The sequence below is a fragment of the Ylistrum balloti genome, unplaced genomic scaffold, assembly GCF_031769215.1.
Source record: "Ylistrum balloti isolate Yb309-2 unplaced genomic scaffold, AGI_CSIRO_Ybal_v1 Utg370264, whole genome shotgun sequence".
In the NCBI taxonomy this organism is placed as follows: Eukaryota; Metazoa; Mollusca; class Bivalvia; order Pectinida; family Pectinidae; genus Ylistrum; species Ylistrum balloti.
In genome coordinates this window covers 219,807-241,578 of record NW_026782207.1, presented here as the reverse complement: position 1 = coordinate 241,578, position 21,772 = coordinate 219,807, and the positions used below count along the sequence as shown (strand labels likewise).

The window sequence follows — 21,772 nt, the reverse complement described above, 5'->3', positions numbered from 1 at the left end:
TTCGCATATCGTACACACGACAGCGTTCAACTGGTGACTTTACAGATGTGGGCTACCCATATCAACCGATTGTCACCGAGTTTAAGGTATGCTTTTCACATAAATCACAATAACTGGGAAACAGAACACGAAGTTTACACTATCTTGGCCTTTTATCAATAATTTTAAGTATTTCATAGCTAAATGTAGAAAAAACTTCCAGGTACACTTTAATTTGAAAAGAAGAAAAGTGTGCAATTAGTTTGTAACTAATTTAAATAGAGCAAGGCATGTGTGACAAACTGGCAAACATTTGTAACTCCAATGTGTAATGATATGTTGTGATAATTTTTTTAGTCTGTGAGGCTTGATCAAAAACGTGTAAAGAATAAACCTGCTAGAGCGCTGGTAACGATTTTCAAAATACAGGAATGGTGGCCTTGACCTTGAATCAAGAACCTAGAGACTTGAACTTGTTCAGGCCATTATAGTACTTTAAAATTGTATGAAGTCGGAAAGGAATCCTTTTAAGGAATGAAGCGCATAGAGCGCTGACAATCTTTTTCTAAAAATATTAAGAGGCCTTGACCTTGACCCCGCAACCCTCGGAATCTCTACCTTGTCCAAGATATTTTGATGTTTGCATGGGAAATCTTTATCGTATGGATAATCTTAGGGGAACAAAAGACGAATATGATGCGAAACATGATGAAATTTCTGTGACCATAGCACTCTGAAGAAGTTTCATTTTTTCCCTTTTGAACCGCTGATATTGGACATGACAGAACGCGATGAATTTCTATAAGGTATTTGTTCGAAAGAACACGATGTTAGAGGGAAATTTTCCTCGGTTCCGTCAGTAAACAGTGAACATAACAGAATCTGGTAAGGCGGGAAAGGTGGTAGAAAATATATTGTAAAGTAAGTCGATCGAGCCATGTTCACGAAGTCCAGACTCGATAGAGGTTTTCGTCCTGTTGACTGGGGTAGAGGATGAATATATATATATATATATATATTCATCAGGAATCCAACACAGGTCGACGTCGTTAGTCATTAGGCATAAGCAATGCATACAAGGAAAGGCTCCAGGAATGTGACATACATCAGCAAACATTTTATAAATTACGTATAATTAGCGATTAGTGACTCTGTTATATTTGTAAATGAATTAAAAAAAGATATTGTACATGCGTTCTAGTTAATCACATAGATACGTAATTGTAGCTTGTTACACACTGTCACTGGGTGTATTTTGTCTAATTGTTCTGTGTGTTCTTAGAAAGAGATTTATATAAAATGACATATTTTATTATAATGTTATTTGTACAGCTTAAAGATTGATTCAAAGCTCGTGGATAAACAATACCATTAATTAACACAGTCTGACGGAAACTATAATCTTAAAAATAGGTTCTACAATAGAGTATGCATGGAAGGATTATTAATTAAAGAACGCTTCAATTATCTGCTATTGAATTGCGCTCTATTTCAGGAAATGTAATTAATTTCATTTGTCACTAACTGTCGGAACATTTAAACACGGCTTTCATGCATCTCACAGAGCTCTGCTCGTCAACGTTTAATAACTGCCTATCATATTCTACAGAGTGGCGGCTTGGCATATTCAATTCATTGAGCCGAACACAAAAGATTTGTCTTGACATGCGCAGAAAAGAACTCTAGTTGAAGCCTAACCCTATTCATTCAGTCGTAAATACCACTGGTGTATAACATAATGGGTCGCAAGCGGCAAAGGCGTAAATCTACGAAGTTTATTGTCGACCTCGCTATTGCCCAAGTACGTATACGGTATGTAAACAAAACAAGACAGGGGAGTTGCAGGTGGAAGAGCTAGGAGATCGCTACTGCGTACTTAAACAATGATTGCATACATATAAGTATGAACGTTGTCGTACTGCAGTCGTCGATCCCCAAGAGTATCAGAGACAATATTCCGATCGTGTCCAGGACGAGGTTCTAACCATTTCGGGGTAAGCTAAATATATATACAGGTGCAGTGGATAACTGGAGTACTGATAACACAGTACGTTGACCGGTGCGTGTTATTTGTAATTTGGGAGAGTGTATTATCTACAGATATATCTGCACCGTAGATAAATTATCATATGTTTAAATATATGCATGTAATATGTGGACTTTGCTCTGAATGCTCCCATCGACAGGTCTGCAACGTATAATTAAGGTTTAAACCGGGGAGTACCTGTAGCTATGTATAGGCTATATGTAGGTATTAGCTGTATGTATATATATATCGAACACGAAATCACCCAATGGTATATATATAATTATCTTACTTTAAATTGGTCGTTTGCTGGGTAAGTTAGTTTCTGTTTCTGGGTACATGACACCATATGTATTTTAAATAAAACTTGTAATATATCATTGTTGTGTTAATTTCAGGATATTCCGGAAACCCGTATGTTGACTGAGTTATCGATGTCCGACTTTCCCAGTTGACACACAATAACTAGATTCAGCAAAAATGTGGAAAAAAATTCGTGAGTCAACATCAGGGATCAATCTCAACTTTATTTCTAGTTTGATTCGTAAGCGAAGTTACGCCAAATTCGAGACAGACGAGGATGCAAGTAAACATTTGAATGGTCATCTTCATGATGACCGAGACAGTGGCCATCTCAAGCTTGACCATAGGGACGAGGAGAACAACAAAGTTTCATGGACGTCAAGTTCTTCTTCTAAACGTCGAGCTGACGCTACCGCCAGTAACATGGTAGTCGACACAGGTTTCCGCAGAGTAGAATTGAAGTGTTCTGACAATAATGGTAATAAGAATTCAAGGAGGCCTTACAACTCACGGCTAAGCGAACCCTTCATGACTGATTACGGTTCCACGAACATGCATGACGATTCCATTGATTCATCATACGGTTACGGAAGTGATACTTCAGACAGTGACGTCATAGCACACCACGAGTTTTACGAAGCTCGAAAAAATGGAGTTAAGACGCCATCTTCGTTAAAGGATGACGTAACAGATTTTGTGCATAGTTTGGTTCAAAAACGTTACCAAAAACTTGATGATTCAGCGGATGAATCAGAAGATATAGTCGATTTTGATCGACGGGTGTCGGAAAGTAACGGAAATAGGCGACGTTCTGCACGTTCAGGATCACGTGATTCCGATAATCAAGTATTCCATAGCATAAAGGACATTACTCCAAATTGGGAAGATAAACCTAAGAAATCCAAGAAGAGAAGAAAGGTACATTTACTAAGATTCTTACGTAGAGCTTCTTGTCTGTCTACTGGCGTCCAATACGGACGCACTGACAGATGATGCAGCATACTGTATATAACCAGAGCTTGATGCACTCATTTATAAATATACCACAATATTGTAACTGCTCAAATGTTCACAGGCGTTTTTCTGGAAACGTTTTTGACTTTAAATCAAATTTCTCTAACGTGCACTATTGTCGAATATATATTTTGGGTCTTTATGCCAAAATTGATGAATTGTTCAGTTAACTTTACTGAAAATGAGTGATGCATAAAAGTACACGTGTTATTGAGATTCCGGGATACATGTCATCATGTAGGTCCACATGTGTGTTCAAATTGTATGTGTGAGCGTTGTCGCCATAATTTCTAAGTCTGGTTACAATATGTGTTCAACTCTAGTAATATTTTTATAAAACAGTTTTTATATAAAATAGATCAGTGGCTGTATCCCAGATAAAAATCCCGTTGACTTTGTACTGAGATATCATATAGACTGTAAAACTTCCAACAGATATTTCACAACACCTTCCGGTGTTTAATATTACTTCAAAATTGGTGTAAACAACGCCTAACCATTCGATCAAAGATCCCATTCTCTGGTATTTTATTTCACACTTTACTAAAACGACATATGTATTAGTTACATTATTGAAACATAGATATTCGCGAAACATTTCACTAAGCTAAAGTTACCTAAATATGACCATCACAATTTACCATTAAGCACTCCGTATCTGGTAGATCCGGGGGATTGTGACACTGGAGGTCAGTGTTTGGGTTTTTTTGTACATTTTTTAGCTGTGAAGCTTGATCTATCGAATTTAGGTATATTCGCTAGCATTTTGATGTCGATGTTCCTAGAATTGATTCTGCCTGTGGGACCGGAATACACATCCGTCACGATGGCCGAGCACTATATATCAACACTTACAACATAGCTCGTAAGATGCTCCTAGACGAATGAAAACGAAACCGGTATAAAATATGTAAGCCAAAATTTCGTTCATTTAAACGATATCATTGAATGTCTTGAACTAATGCCAACATGGTAGCTAAAAGAGTCTTTGTGATCCAGACAAATTGTTTACGCATGATGATGTCAGACGATATACAAGACCTATTTTTATGCAATCCTAGCGGATGTGATCATGGCGTGTGTGCTTTCGGTCCTGTAGAATGACTTGGGGAAATCGACCAAAAATGGCACAGGGAAATTAACCATTTTACTGTAGAAATATCAAACATTAGAATACACGTTTTTTAAACTATATTAATATTTCAAACACTATTGGATAAAAAAAATCCTTTCTCGCGAGACTCACTGTTACCGTAAACAGATAGCACTGCTTTAGATTCATCTTGTAAATATTTAAATAAGAGATACAATGTGGTAGGATTTTCACATTGGAAGGAATCGGATGGTTTTAACGTGATCTGTAGAGATCGGATGAAACAAGAGACGTTAATATATATTTTTACAGTTTAGTATTTCCTCATGGACAGAAATTATTAAACTTGCTATCATTGGAAATGTGGATTATTCTTGGTGAATTACAATTTCCGGTAAATGTATTTCCATAATCGACGATTGGCAGTTTTTCAAGTTTATATTATGTACATGTATTTGATTAAAATTCCCGCGTGGCCGTGTTCTAAGCAACTCGGATTCTATAAATACTTTACTTAGGACCTAATTATATAATGAGGGGGGTCTGGTTAATGTACATCTTAATACGGTCGGTTTACACAGGTTACACAGTATGTAAGATCTACAGAATCATTCATGACTGTAAAATGTGAGGGTTGATACAGCGGCCTCCTGGTGTGTGTAATAAAGCACTCCACAGCAGTAGTCGGCCACATGCTGCAGGTCAGTAGGGTAACTCTCGTAAGTACTCTTTCCTAAAATAATGCACTTCTGACAGAAAGAAATCGGATGCAAGATAAAATTGTACTTCAAATCTGCACTGAAGCTAAGAAAAAAAAGCTTTTTTGGACAGCTATAGATTTGTCCCATTGTTTTAAGCGTGAGTGTATATATACCTAAATGTAGTATGTGTGTGTGCGTGCACGTGTTTCGTGTCATACTTTGAGTATAATACAATACATGTATATGCATCAGTCAGCATTCTCTGGAAAGGCAACTGTGATACAACAGTCTATAAGTATTGATCACATGGGTCGCTGTAATTGACAGTAATATGAATGGAAACAACGATGAAAAATTTATTCTAAAGTTAAAATCACTGCCCACATCGGTTTTCATAGATCTTTTACACATACTAGTGCAGAGTTAAGGGTTGTCTCAATAGGCGCTCCTTAGTCAGTTTTCACCCCCTCTAACTCGCCTCTATTTCAGCTTACTGCCATATAGTCATCATTTCAAATTGTTTTCTTCCATTATACATTTAGAATTTTATGAAATGTATACTTTATTACGTACATTAGCTTACATGTACATGGAATATTTCTCTTTCAGGTTTTACTCCAAATGTTTGAAGAAATTGTTTTTTTTCACATCTATTTATATATTTGATTACTTCTGAGGAGAAAAAGATCTGACATTTTTTGGCAGTTTTTGCGGTTGTACACAACAGGAACTGGTTACATTTACTTTGTCTTGGTTGCTAAACTTTACTGCTACAGGTATGATGTATAATTTTACCATGTAAAATGTAAAGAAGTTTCGACCAGTTCCTGAGAGCTTACAGTTGTACTCGGCTGAAAACTGAATGCAGTGTGTTTTTCATGTCAATGTAATTTAGATTTTGTGATATTTTTATGTGATTTACCATATTACACTTGAATTGAAAATTAATACATTGTTTCAAATAACCAACTGTTGATGTGTATCATTAAATTACTGTCACTCGCACGGCGTGCAATCTGTAACGTATATAATTTTACACGTTTGATCCTCCGAGCTCTGAAATGCCACGAAAAGGCATGTGCTATGCCTGCTAGGGCTAAAAATCCCACCAAGCCTGCGAAATGGCAACACGCGCGCTAAATAATAGACCGATGCTGAGTATTTTACTATGCCATATCGTCCTCTTTGCCATCATATTATGTTTTTTTTAAGTCTATAGCCACACTGAAAGGTATTACAGGAAATCTTAAAACGATGACGTTTACATTTGCTGCAGTGAACACTACAATACTCACGTGATGTGCAATATACTATTTCGCGTACTTTTTGGCGTCAGGGAGCGAGCTCACAAATAGAGTGTTATTGCATCTACTTGATACCACTGTGGCGCTGCATTGGACTTAACCAGATGAGGGAACCGATTGATCTATACGGAATGACACTGATCGCAATCAATCATACTCGTAAGACCCTTACTGTAAAGTTCAAGACTTATACGTTGTGACACGCGACGTAAACCACAGTTGTTATAAATCGTCAGTTCGTGGTATTGTGACAAATACACAAGGATTTCTGGTAATTAGTTCTTGGTTAGAATCGTAAACAACCACGACCTGATATGTACTGACTTGACTCAACACGAACTGCATTGACTCGTTTCATTATATTTATGCAATTTGCAACTTATACGGTTTTGCATTGTACTTGTAGAGCTGAAAGATTAACTGGCAGTACAAACAGGCTACAGTATGTACAACGCGAAGTCTTGACGAAGGTAAAAGTTCTATGCAAAATTCATGGTACTGGGGAACATCAAAAAGAAGAAAAATAAAAACATTTTTGCTTTTTTGTAATCTTTTATTTTTAAGCATTTTTTACAAGAATAGTTAACAACACATAAGCATATACACTCCACATACAGAAACTTGCATACCTGTATAGGATTGCATTTATTTTCACCCATAGCGAAAAAACCCTTAAACCAACCGATGCTAGCTAATGTCATGACATCTCTATAGTGGGGGATGATACATGTAGCTGAAATCCCATAAAATAAATGATGGCTTTTGCAAAAACTTTGTTAATCATCCCATATACATGTATATTATGGTCTTTCATTTGTTTACTTTCTAAATGCAAAGCATTTGGTTTAGATAGATCGCCTTCATGTTGCTCTAAGTCCTATCGTAAATTACCAGCAGTATGGTATATTTATATGCAGGATTTCATTAGAACATTCGGTATCGATTTGTTTACATTTGAAGTAACTATCGTTGATGAAATATCAACGTTCCTCATGTCAACAGCTGATTCATGTTATTTTATATGAACGACGATGCCGAGAATTCATCAATTTGAATAATAGATATCCACGTGAAGGGAGATATTAAAAAAACATACTGTGTTCTTGTAATGAGATGGCAAGGCTGTCTGCCCGCGTGTTTTACGATCTTATTGTCTTTTTTAGAATATTTACATCAAAATTCCAGTATGTAGTACCAATTTGTACACGAAGCAATAACACATTACATCAACAATAAATGTGGCATGACGTCATCGTTGAACGTAATCGCTTCATTAACACTCATATTTATGTTACTGCAATCTAACTACCGTTCAGTAATTACATGAATGTTTCACATGTTTTATGTAGTTTGAAATATTCATATATATTATAGTGATCAGGTTGACCAACGTGACGCTAAAATGATGTTATATTTATGTCTGGAGATCTAGAATTTGTAGGATTACTCTTGTGAATACACTCCAGATTGTGACTGAGTTAACTGGAGGTCATATTGCAAAATATAAATATTGCTAAATATGTAACATTACGTCGCCACTTTATCTTAAACGACGTCATCACTTCTTGTGAACTCCGCTTTTGTTTACGTTAAAACGTGAACTGTTTGTAAACATCTCCAGGACTCCAGCGCGATTTTACCAAGTTGCGATCCTACGAGGTGGTATTCTGCCAGCGCAGACTAGCTTAGACACTAGAACAGGCATCATATTCGAGACGCGTGCGTTAATTCCATTTATATACGTTTTATGGTCTTTGTTTTATGTGGATCCGATAGGTTAATTCGTATGTTTACAACACTATGGTCTAATTTGGGAACGGACATGAATCCAAAGTTGACGTCATTATAAGACAAACGACAAAAGTGTATCCTTAGATAAAAAAAAATTGATGATAGCTGCTACGTGAAAGATGCATGCATTTACCAGGAGAGTAATTTGGACAGCAAAAAGATTTTTAAATAGAAATAACGATTTGTCTCTGCAGATATATTCATACCGCAATTACCATTTCTCGAAACCTTTAAACGAACGGCATGAAGAGCCAGAGCGTTAACAGACTTGTTACACTGCTGTGAGCGACGAGTTACTCAACCAACGAGTTACTGAGTCAAAGCTTCATACAAAGAACCACGGAGTCAAGAGTCATAACGATCGAGTAAATAATTCAGGGCGTCATACAAAGAACCACGGAGTCAAGAGTATTAACGATCCCGCTATGTCGAGCCAAAGCGTCATACAAAGAACCACGGAGTCAAGAGTCATAACGATCGAGTAACTGATTCAGGGCGTCATACAAAGAACCACGAAGTCTTAACAACCCCGCTATGTCGAGCCAAAGCGTCATACAAAGAACCACGAAGTCAAGAGTCTTAACAATCCCGCTATGTCGAGCCAAAGCGTCATACAAAGAACCACGGAGTCAAGAGTCATAACGATCGAGTAACTGATTCAGGGCGTCATACAAAGAACCACGAAGTCTTAACAACCCCGCTATGTCGAGCCAAAGCGTCATACAAAGAACCACGAAGTCAAGAGTCTTAACAATCCCGCTATGTCGAGCCAAAGCGTCATACAAAGAACCACGGAGTCAAGAGTCTTAACAATCCCGCTATGTCGAGCCAAAGCGTCATACAAAGAACCACGGAGTCAAGAGTTTTAACATTCCCGCTATGTCGAGCCAAAGCGTCATACAAAGAACCACGGAGTCAAGAGTCTTAACTATCCCGCTATGTCGAGCAAAAGCGTCATACAAAGAACCACGTCATTAAACGATATCTGGACGTCACTTAATACGATATTACCAATATAAATATACAATTAAATGTGCATGTATCACGCATGCTCGTGCTAAATACACCTTCGTTAAAATTGTACTGTCGAACGTCCAAAAAATCTATAATTGTTTGTCAGGTGATGTGAAGTACAGGTATATAATGCGAACATAGATGAGCGAGGCCGGAAACCGACGTGAAAGTTATAGTAATACAGTGTAAACCGCAATACTGTTCGGAACATCGCTTTGTCTCCATCTTCATTATTTACACTCTCTGTAGATATATATCACGTCTGGACGTTACCAGAATCGTTGTTTATCAAACAATGGGCAGCCGACCTACACGATCAGTAAGTTCAACAACTCCATAAAAAAACAGAGAGGCACTTTCCGCCGATAATCAAAATGGTCGAAACGGTACTGCAGTGATATCAACACGACAAGTCGGCACTGACAAGTCTAACTCTATCTAACACAATACCAAAGAGTGATATTGATTACTAAATTTGACAGCCAGCACGCGCGCACTGAGTTTGTTATGGGTAACGTCGTTGTGAGGCTAAAACCTCCGTCTGTTGGAGTCCGCCATGCAAACATACATATATAGATAGGCACGTCGCGTATGTTAATCTTTGTCAGTAGATACATAAATCAGTATTAAAATTCCGATACACTGGCACAGGATTCGGGAATCACGCCAGCACTTTTTTTCTGTCTCAAATTTGGTGCGCAGTACTTGAATGTGAAGCTGTGTCATCTGAAGTTAAGTACCATTCAGAGTAACACCCGTCCCCCAACCTCCTTCCCCCGCTCCCTTGTGTCTTTGTCGATCACGTTCTTACGGAGTTTATAGCTTTCTATTATATTAAGTCCCTTTGGTCGGTGGGTAGGAGATGCTGATGTATGTAGATAGATTCAATATCGTTATTCATTGTCCTTAGTTTGTGTTCAAATCAATACCTAATTCTGGTTTCCGCTTCCGTTTGTCACTTCAATACGCGAAACGCTCTTCCGCGGATTCAATTAAACATGGTGACCTTCCCTTCTCTGTTACTTAAAATATATCAAATCACAATCCCCTGTTAATGTTCACATCTTGTCAAACGTACAATTTTAAAATTCACCGGAAGTTATTCCCGACGGACGTGTCTCGCAACATTTATCAATACCAAACTGACTTGAATCGTTTGATCGACCAGGTCCCTAGACGCGTCACTGCTGCTTCACGTATCAACTCGACAACAATGGCAGCCCATCATTCGCTAGTACACACATCCTCATGACATGATCACTTTTCATTGTAGACTGCGATTTGTCAAATATATTTTAGGTTTCAATTTTTTTTTTCTTTTACTTTCTTCTGATTGATCAATACACATATTACAATGATACAAAATGACTGCTAGATTTAGGCTTCTGGTATTGTCTGATTTTAGTGAAAATTAGTTATTTAGGTGTAGTATGACCAAGGACTTAGGTACAGAAAATCTATATAGTGGAGACTGGAGAAGTCGACCTGGAAGAAATTCTTCCTGGTAAAATGACCTACCCATTTATATCTAAGTCCGTAACATCTGAAACACGATGATGACGTCTGTTTTCTGATTTGACAAAATGGGTCCTCAGAGGATTAGCCCTCACGTGTATTATTGAAATATTCTAAATGTGTACGCCAGGGTTCTGACCCTTTTAGCTTTTGTTGAAATACTTACATAAGCATCATTAGCTTACCTGGCCCGAAGAGCCAGGTGAGCTCAGGCCATGGCTCGTCGTCCGTCAGTTGTCCGGCGTCAACTTTTTTTCTTTAAACAATTTATTCTAATGACCAAATGACAAAATGTATTGATATTTATCTGGTATATTTCCAGGATGAAGCCTGACAAATTTCACGAAAAGAAATGACCTTTACCTATTTTCAAGGTCACAGGGATATGATTCGTTAAAACCTTTAAACGGCTTCTTCTCATGAACTAAAAGGCTTAAAGGCATGTTATTTGTTTGGTATGTTCCTTAGAATTAAGCCCAACAAAAATTTCGAAAAGAAATGACATTGACTGAAATTCAAGGTCACAGGGTTCAAGTTTGTTAAAGACTTTAAATTACCTCTGCTCATGGACTAAAATGCCGAAAGTCATGATATTGGGCCGATATGTTCCTTGAATGAAGCAGGGCAAAGTTTGCGAAAATAATTTACCTTGTCTTATGCAAGGTTACAGAGGTCAAATTTCTTAAACCTTTTAACGACTTCTTCCCATGAACTAACAGGCTTAGAGGCATGCTATTTGGCCGGTATAAATATACCAAGTGAGATCTGCAGGCCTATTGGGCCACTTGTTCACGACTGAAATGGTGTTTGTGGGGACCCGTGTAACAAGTCCCGTTATAGTTAATATTTGTGATCGGACAGGAGATTTTTTTTGAAGACGTGGTCTTATTCTCCTTGTACTTACAGAAGTCTCGTGTAAGTCTTTCTTTTGTATACGTGTGCCCTCGTTTGATTTAATTTGAGTTTACACTGGGATCTTGATAACATTTCGGTGTTTTTCTACAGGTCAGATAACGTAAATTTCCCCGTCAAACTTACTTATAGGTGTGTCTACTGTCTACTACACTACCATACAAACGGTAACCATCTATTCCAGGGGTCCTCAGAAATTGCTTGTCGTATAACAAATTATTTCGAGGTCGTAGAGACGCTCGGAGTTCAATTCCCGGAAAGGACGTGAAAAGGTATTGGGTCACCTGTCTGTCCCTTGGTACCCCTTCCATCGATTGTTACATTTGTTTTATTTTTTTTTCAAATCAGGTAGGAAACATCGTAATATCTTCACAAAATAAGTGTTGCAAAACTCTCTGAGATGTATACATTTTTAAAAAGACTTTAATGAAAAAACCCTTTTGAGATCTGATAATACGCGGCAGGGGTTGTTTTTTCTGCCTTTGGCGAGAGATTTGAATCATAACTGGCTTTAACTATGTTACACGTAGTATTGCTATTGAAATAACTACACTATGGCTTTACAGCTCTGATACCATACGGAATGTTACCCTAGTGAATGCCACATGGACTTTTTTTAGTTAAAAAAAGCTTTTGGTATTGACTTTATTGTGGCCTCAATGATAGAATCCTAGCCACATTGCCTTGTAGCAGAGCTCGGAATCAATAAGTACTCCGGTAAACGGGAGTCCGATGTTAACCTTCGAATGACACACAGGATGTTTGGTGATAAAGGAGTACAATGCACATAAAACACACAAAAAAGTAAAAAAATAGTTTACAATTCAGATTGAAGACTTGCGTGAGGTTCTGATGTGAGTTTCAAAATGATTGCACTGGGCCGGAGCAGGAGCGGGCATTTTTCTCCGAGAAATTATTTGATCATTGTTCAATCTAAATTGCCGAAGCAAAGTAGATGTTATAGTGTACCTGAAGTATCGTAAGCAAATGAAAATTTACACGCTTACTATCTAATCGAACACCGACCAAAGCAATTCAATTAATCCAACTTGAGTGATCACGCACTGCTTGTTGGCCGCGTTTTTCATCCATCTACTAGGCAGTGCTATTTTGAGGAGAGGTGGTGGTGTTGTATTTGATGTTTGTATCATTGAACTCAATACGGAAGGACAGCCACAGACTGCCCAGTGCTATTCTGGTCAACTGTCCAAGGACATAAAACATTTATACAAAGATCCATGTCCCTAACTTCCTCGGAAAGATCAACTACCCTGTGGAGGGATCATCGGAACTCCCCGGGTAGGGAACAATGAAACTGCCCGGGGAGAAAACATTGAAACTGCCCGGGTAGAGAACATTGAAACTGCCCGCATGGGGATCATTGAAACTGCCCGAGGAGGGATTATTAAAACTGCCCGGGTAGGGAACATTAAAACCGCCCGCGTGGGAATCATTGAAACATCGACAACCCACCCCATCCACTACTTCAATACATCTTAACTTTTTTCAGTTATTCCCTGACGTGATTTGAGATATGTTTCTAATTCGGTAAGTAGGACAGATAACTCCATCCATACATGGATGTTCGAGCATTGATCATCGGTCAGTACACGTACAAATCGCATCGCCCGAATAACTCTAAGATTCCCTCGGGGAGGTAGGTCTAGGTACGACAGCTGCTTTATCGACTGTCCTCGATGAAACTTTTTGCGATCTTCCACAGGAAGAAATGAAAATACCCGATACAAACAGTGATGGGTACATTTAAATGGACACCAAAGTATGCGTTCAGTGTGCCTTATCGCGTTGCGTATCAAAGCCTTATTGCGCAGAAAATAAGTAGATAAAAAGGGATAAACAATTATATGAGCAATGTGTACTTGTTTGTGGATAAGTAGAGTAAGATCACGTGATATATTTTAGGAGCTGAAATCAGCGTTCGTACGCTTTTCACATTGAACTAAGGACAAGTTAGATTTCATCTGGTATACAGGTGTACACTGTACATTTTTACATAAAATCAAACTATGGTATTTTGTTTTGTGGAATAATATCAAATCCTTAAGACAGAAAAAGTACCATGACCTTTCATCGACAAGGACGCCACCTTTCTTTGACGTGGACGATAAGGAAAGGTAACTCTATTAAGCAGTTTTGTGTGCATGTCTTTCTGTGTTGGTGTTGTGTTGGTATATATTTATTGTACAGGTAAATATTTATCTTCTTTGATGAATTTCGTTGATATTTGCACACATGTTGCTTTTGCATGTACTTAGTGCATGCCAGTTTGTGAAAACTACTGTTGACCCTTTCCTTTTGCCCTCCTTGTTAAAACAAAGAATATATTTACCTGTGAGTATATTTCGTATTGTGAATCAGGACGAAGCGAGGTTATGGAGAGACATCCCCCGTTTATCTTTCTGTTCGGAAATCGAATATGTCTGCTTCGATCTTTAATAACTAGCTCTATACGATTGTTTCTCACATGAACTGTTCCAATTGGTAAAAGGCTGAAACAAATTCTATCTATCATTTTATTCGGGGCCATCCCCATGATTTTTCACCTTCCACTTATCTCACCTGTTTTAGAAGTGTTGATAAAACACGGTCACCATGTCATCATTTCTGCGAGAAATATTTTGGTTTTTGTCTTTGTTTACGAAATAAGAAAAAAATGAGCGATACAGGCTTCATGTGCCTTTTAAAGAGCTTACGTCCAGCATTTTTATCATTGATATTGACTTAAATATGCCAGGTTGATAGAAACTAGCGTGAAATGAATACTCTATAGAATGAATTCACGTGTGATATGGAGTCTGGTTTCGTTCAGTATTAGGTCGATGAGTTTAGTATTACGTAGCATGTTTATGGGTGATAAGTTTGCTTGCCTGGAAGTCTAATGAAGTACAATCGTAAGGCGAGGCAAAAATGACTATAAATAACACCATTGCGTTTTTTATGAAGGTAAACATGTCATTTAGAACACATGGGAATTAAAATATTATGTTATTGCTTTCAATAAAACACGGCATTGAAGTAATTTCAATTATAAAGCCGAAATGAAACCCTGAAGCACTATAAACAGCGCATGGTGCTTTGAAGAATGTATGTGCCAATTTCTTTGTAACGAAACATCATCGACGGAATTTTTTTCCCCTCATATTTGTGAACTACTTACATTAGTAGTACATAAACATTTGTATACAAAAAAGATATGCTTTAATTTGACGTTCCGTGTATGTTTCTGTTAGTATTAGTTGTGGATGGAGTTGCAGGTTGGTTACTTCAGAAATATACAGAATTGTTTTCTAAACTGATCAATTGAACGTGCCATGATGTTATTGTTAGACAGATATGTTGTTCAAGAGGAGAGTCGAAAGGATTGAAAGTATATACAGTGTTCCTACTAAAGAAGAAACATTATTCTTTCATTCTTTCTTTCTTCACCACGAAAGAATCGATTCAAGACATTGAGTCATACCGTATATGGCTCACGATATGACTGTCGTCTTTGCGGCTCTCGTAGAGAGCTCCTGCCGGTTAGGTCGAGTGTGATTCATGTACTACGTGCAAATTTCACAAAAGGACGACATGGCGCATGCATTATGTATTGTTCGGCGTCAGAAATAAACTTTTCCTCGCCACTACAGCTTGTCAACACCAGTAATCCGCTAGTGCACCGCACTAAGTAATTTCTTCAAAACTACGGTGAACCTTGTTAGAGGAGAGCGCATTAGATACTTTATATAGACAGTTCTAATGATTAACAGAGGGTGAAATTTTATCGGCATTTTTGTGCCTTCGTGTCGCGAGCCTATTTACAAAAGCAAGCCGTCATTATATAATTCAAAGTATGTTTTCTAAAATCGACAACCTCCGGATGTCTGAATAAATGTATACAGAAAATAATGAAAAAAAATTAACAACATTTAGTCTCGGTTAATACCTGGTACATGACGTACATATATATCATATTGACTTCGGACTACGTCCTCGGTTGATATAATCATGTCTCGGGTTGATAAATCATGGTAGTGACCTCAACCAAAGACTATAATTTTGCAATGAATTAGAAATGTGTCGAAAGCAAAAAAGTAAAGTGAAGCCAGTTAACGATTTCTTTGTAGTTTTATTATACAATGTACTTTTACATAGCATGATAAACGTACTATCAAAATGCTAATTATGGAAAACATGACAACTCCCAATTAAGGACCGATAGAACTTTCGCGTCAAACTGTGAGTCAGCTGTGACAGTGATCGAAGCCACAGTTCGCAGCTTTATATGAATACACTATAACTATAAATTTTCCTCGCAAAATTGAAAGCGCATTTTGTGAACAAAGCTAAATATTTTGTCTTCTTTATACAGTTGTATCTTTATTGACAATAATGATGTTTATTTGCGCTATAAAACAAAAATGACTTTTGGTATTGTTAAAGCTAATTACATCCTTCACTTTTGAATAAGAATTTAAAAAATAAACCAAATAAATAGGGATTAAGCTTGTTTATACAACAAGAACGAAATACCGGATTTCTGGAAACAGTAACGGGAAAGCTTGTAAAACTAGCTAAGTAATGAAGTAATATACGTATTAAGTCTAAATTTACATTGGTAGGTCATACACATCATAATGTACAAGGGAAATAAAACCAGTGCACCAATGGTAAGTCCCCTATCTATCGATCTACACTACCACAAGTTCTCGAGACGGCTAGATCTATATACAGATGACCGCGAAAACGGAACTGAAATTTCCTTGTGTTGTAAATAAATAACAGGTTTTCTGGTGTCACGACCTTTATACGTAGATATGATATTTACATTATAATATCTTAAATAGCGGTGACCAATTGGAATATTCATGCTGTTTAATGTTGGTCATGACAAGTCAGGAACTCAGGAACTGTATTATTATATTATAAATTCCATGGTGTCCTCCCTACTGTCTTGAAGCTCCCTTGAGTTCTGTTTTTCTTTAATCTTCTGTCTCTATCGTCTTTACGGTGCCTGGGAATGGACATTGAACTCAATTATTGTTTTTTATTGTACTTCCATCCCACGTGGCACATACACGCGTATATGTTTTACGGATTTGTATGTATTTCACCCACGCAGGATATAATTTTTCTTTAAAAATCGAAAATAATTATGTTTGGAAATGAAACAGTCAGCTAAAGACTAGTTATTTACCATTCTGAATATACATATAACGCTTATGTGTTATGCTTGTACATTTACAGCTATGCGACACACAAATCTGTCAGTCAGTGTCTTTTAAACGATCCTTTTAATTAGAAAGCTGAAATTAAATGTGTCCTCAACTCAAGTCTGTTTTAAACAGAATGTAACATTTATCATCTTATGGTGCAACGTACTACAGAGATTACGTTTAACAGTTAACATTTTGGCGTTGGTGAAAACAGAATTAGATTTTCTACTTATTTAGTAATGAATTTTAAAATTAAAAACTTAATCTTTTCCAATCAACGTTACTGAAACAAAACTACTTGAACAGCGTGTTACCAGTATTGTTTGTTACAAACTAATTTTGAACAGAGACGTCCATCATTGTAACTCGGGGCTACCGGAAATTGCATCCTACCTCGAGATTGTGTCTCATCTTTCAGCGCTGGAAAGAATGGAAGGCCTTTTTTCTTTGAAGCTCAATATATATTTCTAAATATATACAGTGCATGTGTTTTACATCGGATCGAGAGAACATGTTTAATGGTTTCCTGTTAAAGGGCTGGAATTAAAAAGAGAGCTATTCCGATCTAAGTGATTATATCTGTACTTTCGTTGCTCGGCGCATTTAAACTGTTTTAGCAACAAAGATGATTAATTCCACTTTAACGCTTTCTCCTGTTTTATAATCGCTTAAGATAAAACGGATCCTCTCAGTTAAATTGAATTTGGAACGAGACTCGGCCCAGAAACCCGTTATTACGTGTCTGGCTGTACATGTACAGATGGCTTGGGAAATGTATGGAGTGGCAAACGAACAATGTACATTAAGTTGGAGAAATCACGGACCTGTTAAAGCATCAGACACTGAAGATATTACAGGAACAAGTGGGATAGAGGGATGTGTTATTAGTTAGATCACAAGAGTTATACAGAGGTTACACGATTAACATTAGGAGTTTAGGGAAGTTATGTGCAGTGTCGTTACAGAGATGTATGATTAGGATTATAACGGATGTTAGTAAGGTTAACGGGCGTGTCATCACTAGTAATTGAACAGGGATTAATGAAGTTACAGGGACATTTGATTTACAGGGATTTTTGATTAACTGGGTTATAGGGGTTAATGAAGTTACCGGGACGTTTGATAAGTTAGGCTACAGGGGTAAGTGAATTTACATCGATGTTTGATAAAAGATACAGGGCAGTTATTGTAACTTCATCGGTTAGGAGCGAGGTAAGGGAGGTTATTAACGATCATTTATCGATTAGATTCGCGATATAAAATCTGGGTTAAAGGAGTTACAGTTACGGTATTATACAGGAAAGAGACAAAACATGTGTTAGAGTAGTTACATTTAGTTATGTTACGGTAGTATACAGGAAAGGGACATAACTCGTGTTAGAGGAGTTACAGTTAGTTATGTTACGGTATTATAGAGGGAAGGGACATAACCCGTGTTAGAGGAGTGACGATTAGTTTAAAGGGATGACACTGTAGCACAGTTTTATGATAAACTATCTGGAGAAGAGAATGTATAAGGCATTGTTATATAGTTATATTGCAGCATGAAGGCACGAACTGTTGATATTTTTATGTTTCATAAACATCGAACGTTTAAACCTGCTTTTTAGTTCTATGTGCATGCTGCCACTAATTAAGTCATATGTCCGAGTGATTATAGGTGTAGATACTGTTCTTTGTTAAATATGAATGCGCTTTTCAGACTTAATACGGTTTTAGCCTAACCACCCTGTGTCGACAGAGCGTCGTGTGGAACATGAACACACTATACAGACACACTACTATTTTGTCCTAATCACTCTGTAACGACAGAAGTTTCGTGTGAAACAGAAACACGCTATGTCGACACTGTAATATGTTGAACCTCAACTCATTTTTTGTCAACAGTGCTCATGGTGAACATGAACATGTGGTATTGACAGAGAACCATGTTGAACAAAATACACGCAGTGTCGACACAATATAGAACTGTCCGTTTGGCATGCTGTATAAATGTATTATTTCCTGTTAATAACTGGTGTGTGTCCTCTATGGCTTCTTCAAATGTTGTGATATTGAAAAAAAAATTTCCAATGGAAATCTAAGTCTTCCGCCATATTTAGAGTTTCACTGTTTTGAGAGATTTTCTTCCTTAAAGAATTTATATGGTTGCATGTTATCCTTGTATATGTCACGGCTTTATAAAAAGTTTTCTTATCGTCTATTTCTTTCTCTATTATAAATTCCACTTTTGATTTACCTTCAGAATATCAGGTCTTGAGTGATAAATCCTGTGTGAAGTTCGTGTTTATCCATGCATACATTTATATATCAATTTAGTGAACTGTAAATATGAACAATTAAAAGGAAAACTGAGAAAAACATGCTTTTCAACGACTTTTTGGTAAGTCGAATTTCAGGTAAAGTGAATATATTTGATTGTCAATGGTTCATATATTGGTGAATAATGCATCTTTTAGGACAACTTTAATTTAATCGACCCATTTCATAATTAAATATGGCTGTGATTTTACGTCTATTTGTAACAGGGCTAATTTTTTTATTTTGACAGAATGCCAAGCGAGCGAGACGAGCCGTTCGTTTTGCCTGGAAGTGGACAAAGAGAGGGTTTATGGGATATGCTGGTAACATTGCGTCAGCAAGCAACTTCTTCACAATATCTCGTTCTGGGCCGTATACTAACCGAAAGTACGCTCACCGGAAATACAAATGAAGGTCACCAAGGACGAATCAGTGGAAACAGGGGGTACAATGTAAACACGAGTGTGCAAAACAGTCACATCGGAAATGCTTTCTATACGCCTTAGCACAAAACGTTGCCCCTGACTGTCATACCACAATTTGGTTTCGTCCAATTTTCTCTGAATGAGTTGTGAAACTGAAATTTATTCTGTTGTTTTAGGTCAATGAATTATTTGGTTCCGATATACTTTATCTTTTAGTCTTTAAACTTACACAATTTCCAGAAATCACCTGTTTCCGCCACTTTCCTCAGAGTTTGATGGGATATTGAACTGAAATCTGGCTAATAGTTAATATAAGAAAAGATGTAGAACATTTTTTAATTGGTTCTAGTCGACTTTTTTTTTATTTGGAGTTATGGCCCCTGAACTAAAAAATCAAGAACGGTTCGAATTAAAAAAAGAAAAGAAATAATAGATAAAAAAAACCCCAAAGAACATCTGGATTGTAATAATGAACTAAAATTTACCATGAAGTTGTATTATGAGAAGTTCAGTTCATATCTTATCTCAGTTGACGACTTTTTCATGGGTACTGATCCTTTGATTTTAAATTATTTGAAGTACATATGTATCTTAAACTAAAAATAGTATCTCAATTATCTAAATGTTGTGATTTATTCTTAATATTTTTTATGCTGACTATGTTTTTCATAACAAAAAATCCTTGAACTGTTCGATGAATTATATAAAACTGTAATAATTGATACTTCGTATGGTTAATAAGTTCAAAACGGAGATAGGAGGATGTACATATATAAGGATACGAAATATTGAGTAAAATGTATGATGAACGAATGTTTGCTTACTTCAAAAGCGTTTTTTGAAACTGACCGAATTAAAGTTTCATTTAGCTATGTGTGTAAGGTTTTAGAATCATTGCTTGTCGAATTCTGTACATATATTTGACGGTTTTATTGGTTGTGAAAAACGATCGATAACAAGATAAGCATAGTAAACATAAATTACAACGTGTTATCTTTCACGTTAAACCTACAGAGGGATAGCTTTTCACGTTAAACCCACAGAGGGATAGCTTGAGCAAGCTGGAGAAATTAACAGAAAGAGGGAGCGTGTAGTCCGAGATATTTAATTTCACCTCGTGTAATTTTTTATATCTTTTTGATCGTTTTTATTAATTGAATCACTATATTTGCATGTCAGTGAAATCCATCGTTTTTTAAATCGTTATGTTTTGATTATGAAATCATTTACTAAGAAATTTTGAAATCCAATATTGTGATGTCAGCTGTGGACAATGATTTATAAATATTTATGAAATATTAATTTTTTTATCGACAATTTACTTTTATAAACTATGTATAGTTTATTTTTTTTATCTGTGTTATTGTTTGCTAACACATCAGGTTTTTTCCTGTCACATTCCTTATTATTATGCCCACATTCCTTCCCTCCTTCCTTTCTTCCTTCCTTCCTTCCTTTATTCATTCATTCATTTATTCGATTGAACATGTGTCGATTTAATTCAAATGCTGGAAATTATATGCCTACATATTTTTGTTTACTATCTTTCATTCATTCATTCCTTCATTCATTCATTCAGTCAGTCAGACAATTAAATTTAAATGATACGATATATATTACGTGTGAATTGAAATTGCTTATTCACACGTATTTTTGTCGACTTTTTAAACTGATATATATATATATATACAGGTCAATGAATATACCTGGCATAAGTTTTAAATACAAACCCATTTCTTTCCTTAACGATCCAAGTTCTACGCACATGGCTATTCTGCTGTCTCGATATCCGCTTCATTATGTAAATCCTAAATATATACCTCCCATAGACATCTACAAAGTAGCTTAAATACGACTTGTTATATTGTAAGTGATGTTGCTGTAGTTTGTTTCATTCACTGATTTGATGTCAAAATTGAATTAATTCACAAAAGAAGATGTCTCATTTTGCACTGACTTGTTAATTTTGTTCTCTGATAACATTCAATTTACGTTTAGTTTCAATGCGTAACTCAGCATCAGAGGTGTGCTCTATAGAAAAGGAAACTGTTTTATACAGACGAGCGTCTTCCTTTGACAATTAATTGTTTACGTGTTGGTTCAGATTTTTCGATGATACAATCTTTATAGCAATATCCATATGTTAATGGTTGTTAAACATGTTAGAATATATTTGTT

At 36.6% G+C, this 21,772-nt stretch overlaps 1 protein-coding gene across 1 annotated transcript; it reads left to right on the top strand.

Annotated features, from left to right (window-relative positions):
• Positions 1-1,776: 1,776 nt before the first annotated feature.
• LOC132552619 (uncharacterized) lies at positions 1,777-19,964 on the top strand. Its single transcript, XM_060216807.1, has 3 exons — positions 1,777-1,973; positions 2,404-3,226; positions 19,420-19,964. Exons 2-3 carry the CDS (start codon positions 2,486-2,488, stop codon positions 19,579-19,581), a joined length of 903 nt encoding a protein of 300 aa, XP_060072790.1. The 5' UTR covers positions 1,777-1,973; positions 2,404-2,485; the 3' UTR covers positions 19,582-19,964.
• The last annotated feature ends 1,808 nt before the right edge of the window (positions 19,965-21,772 follow it).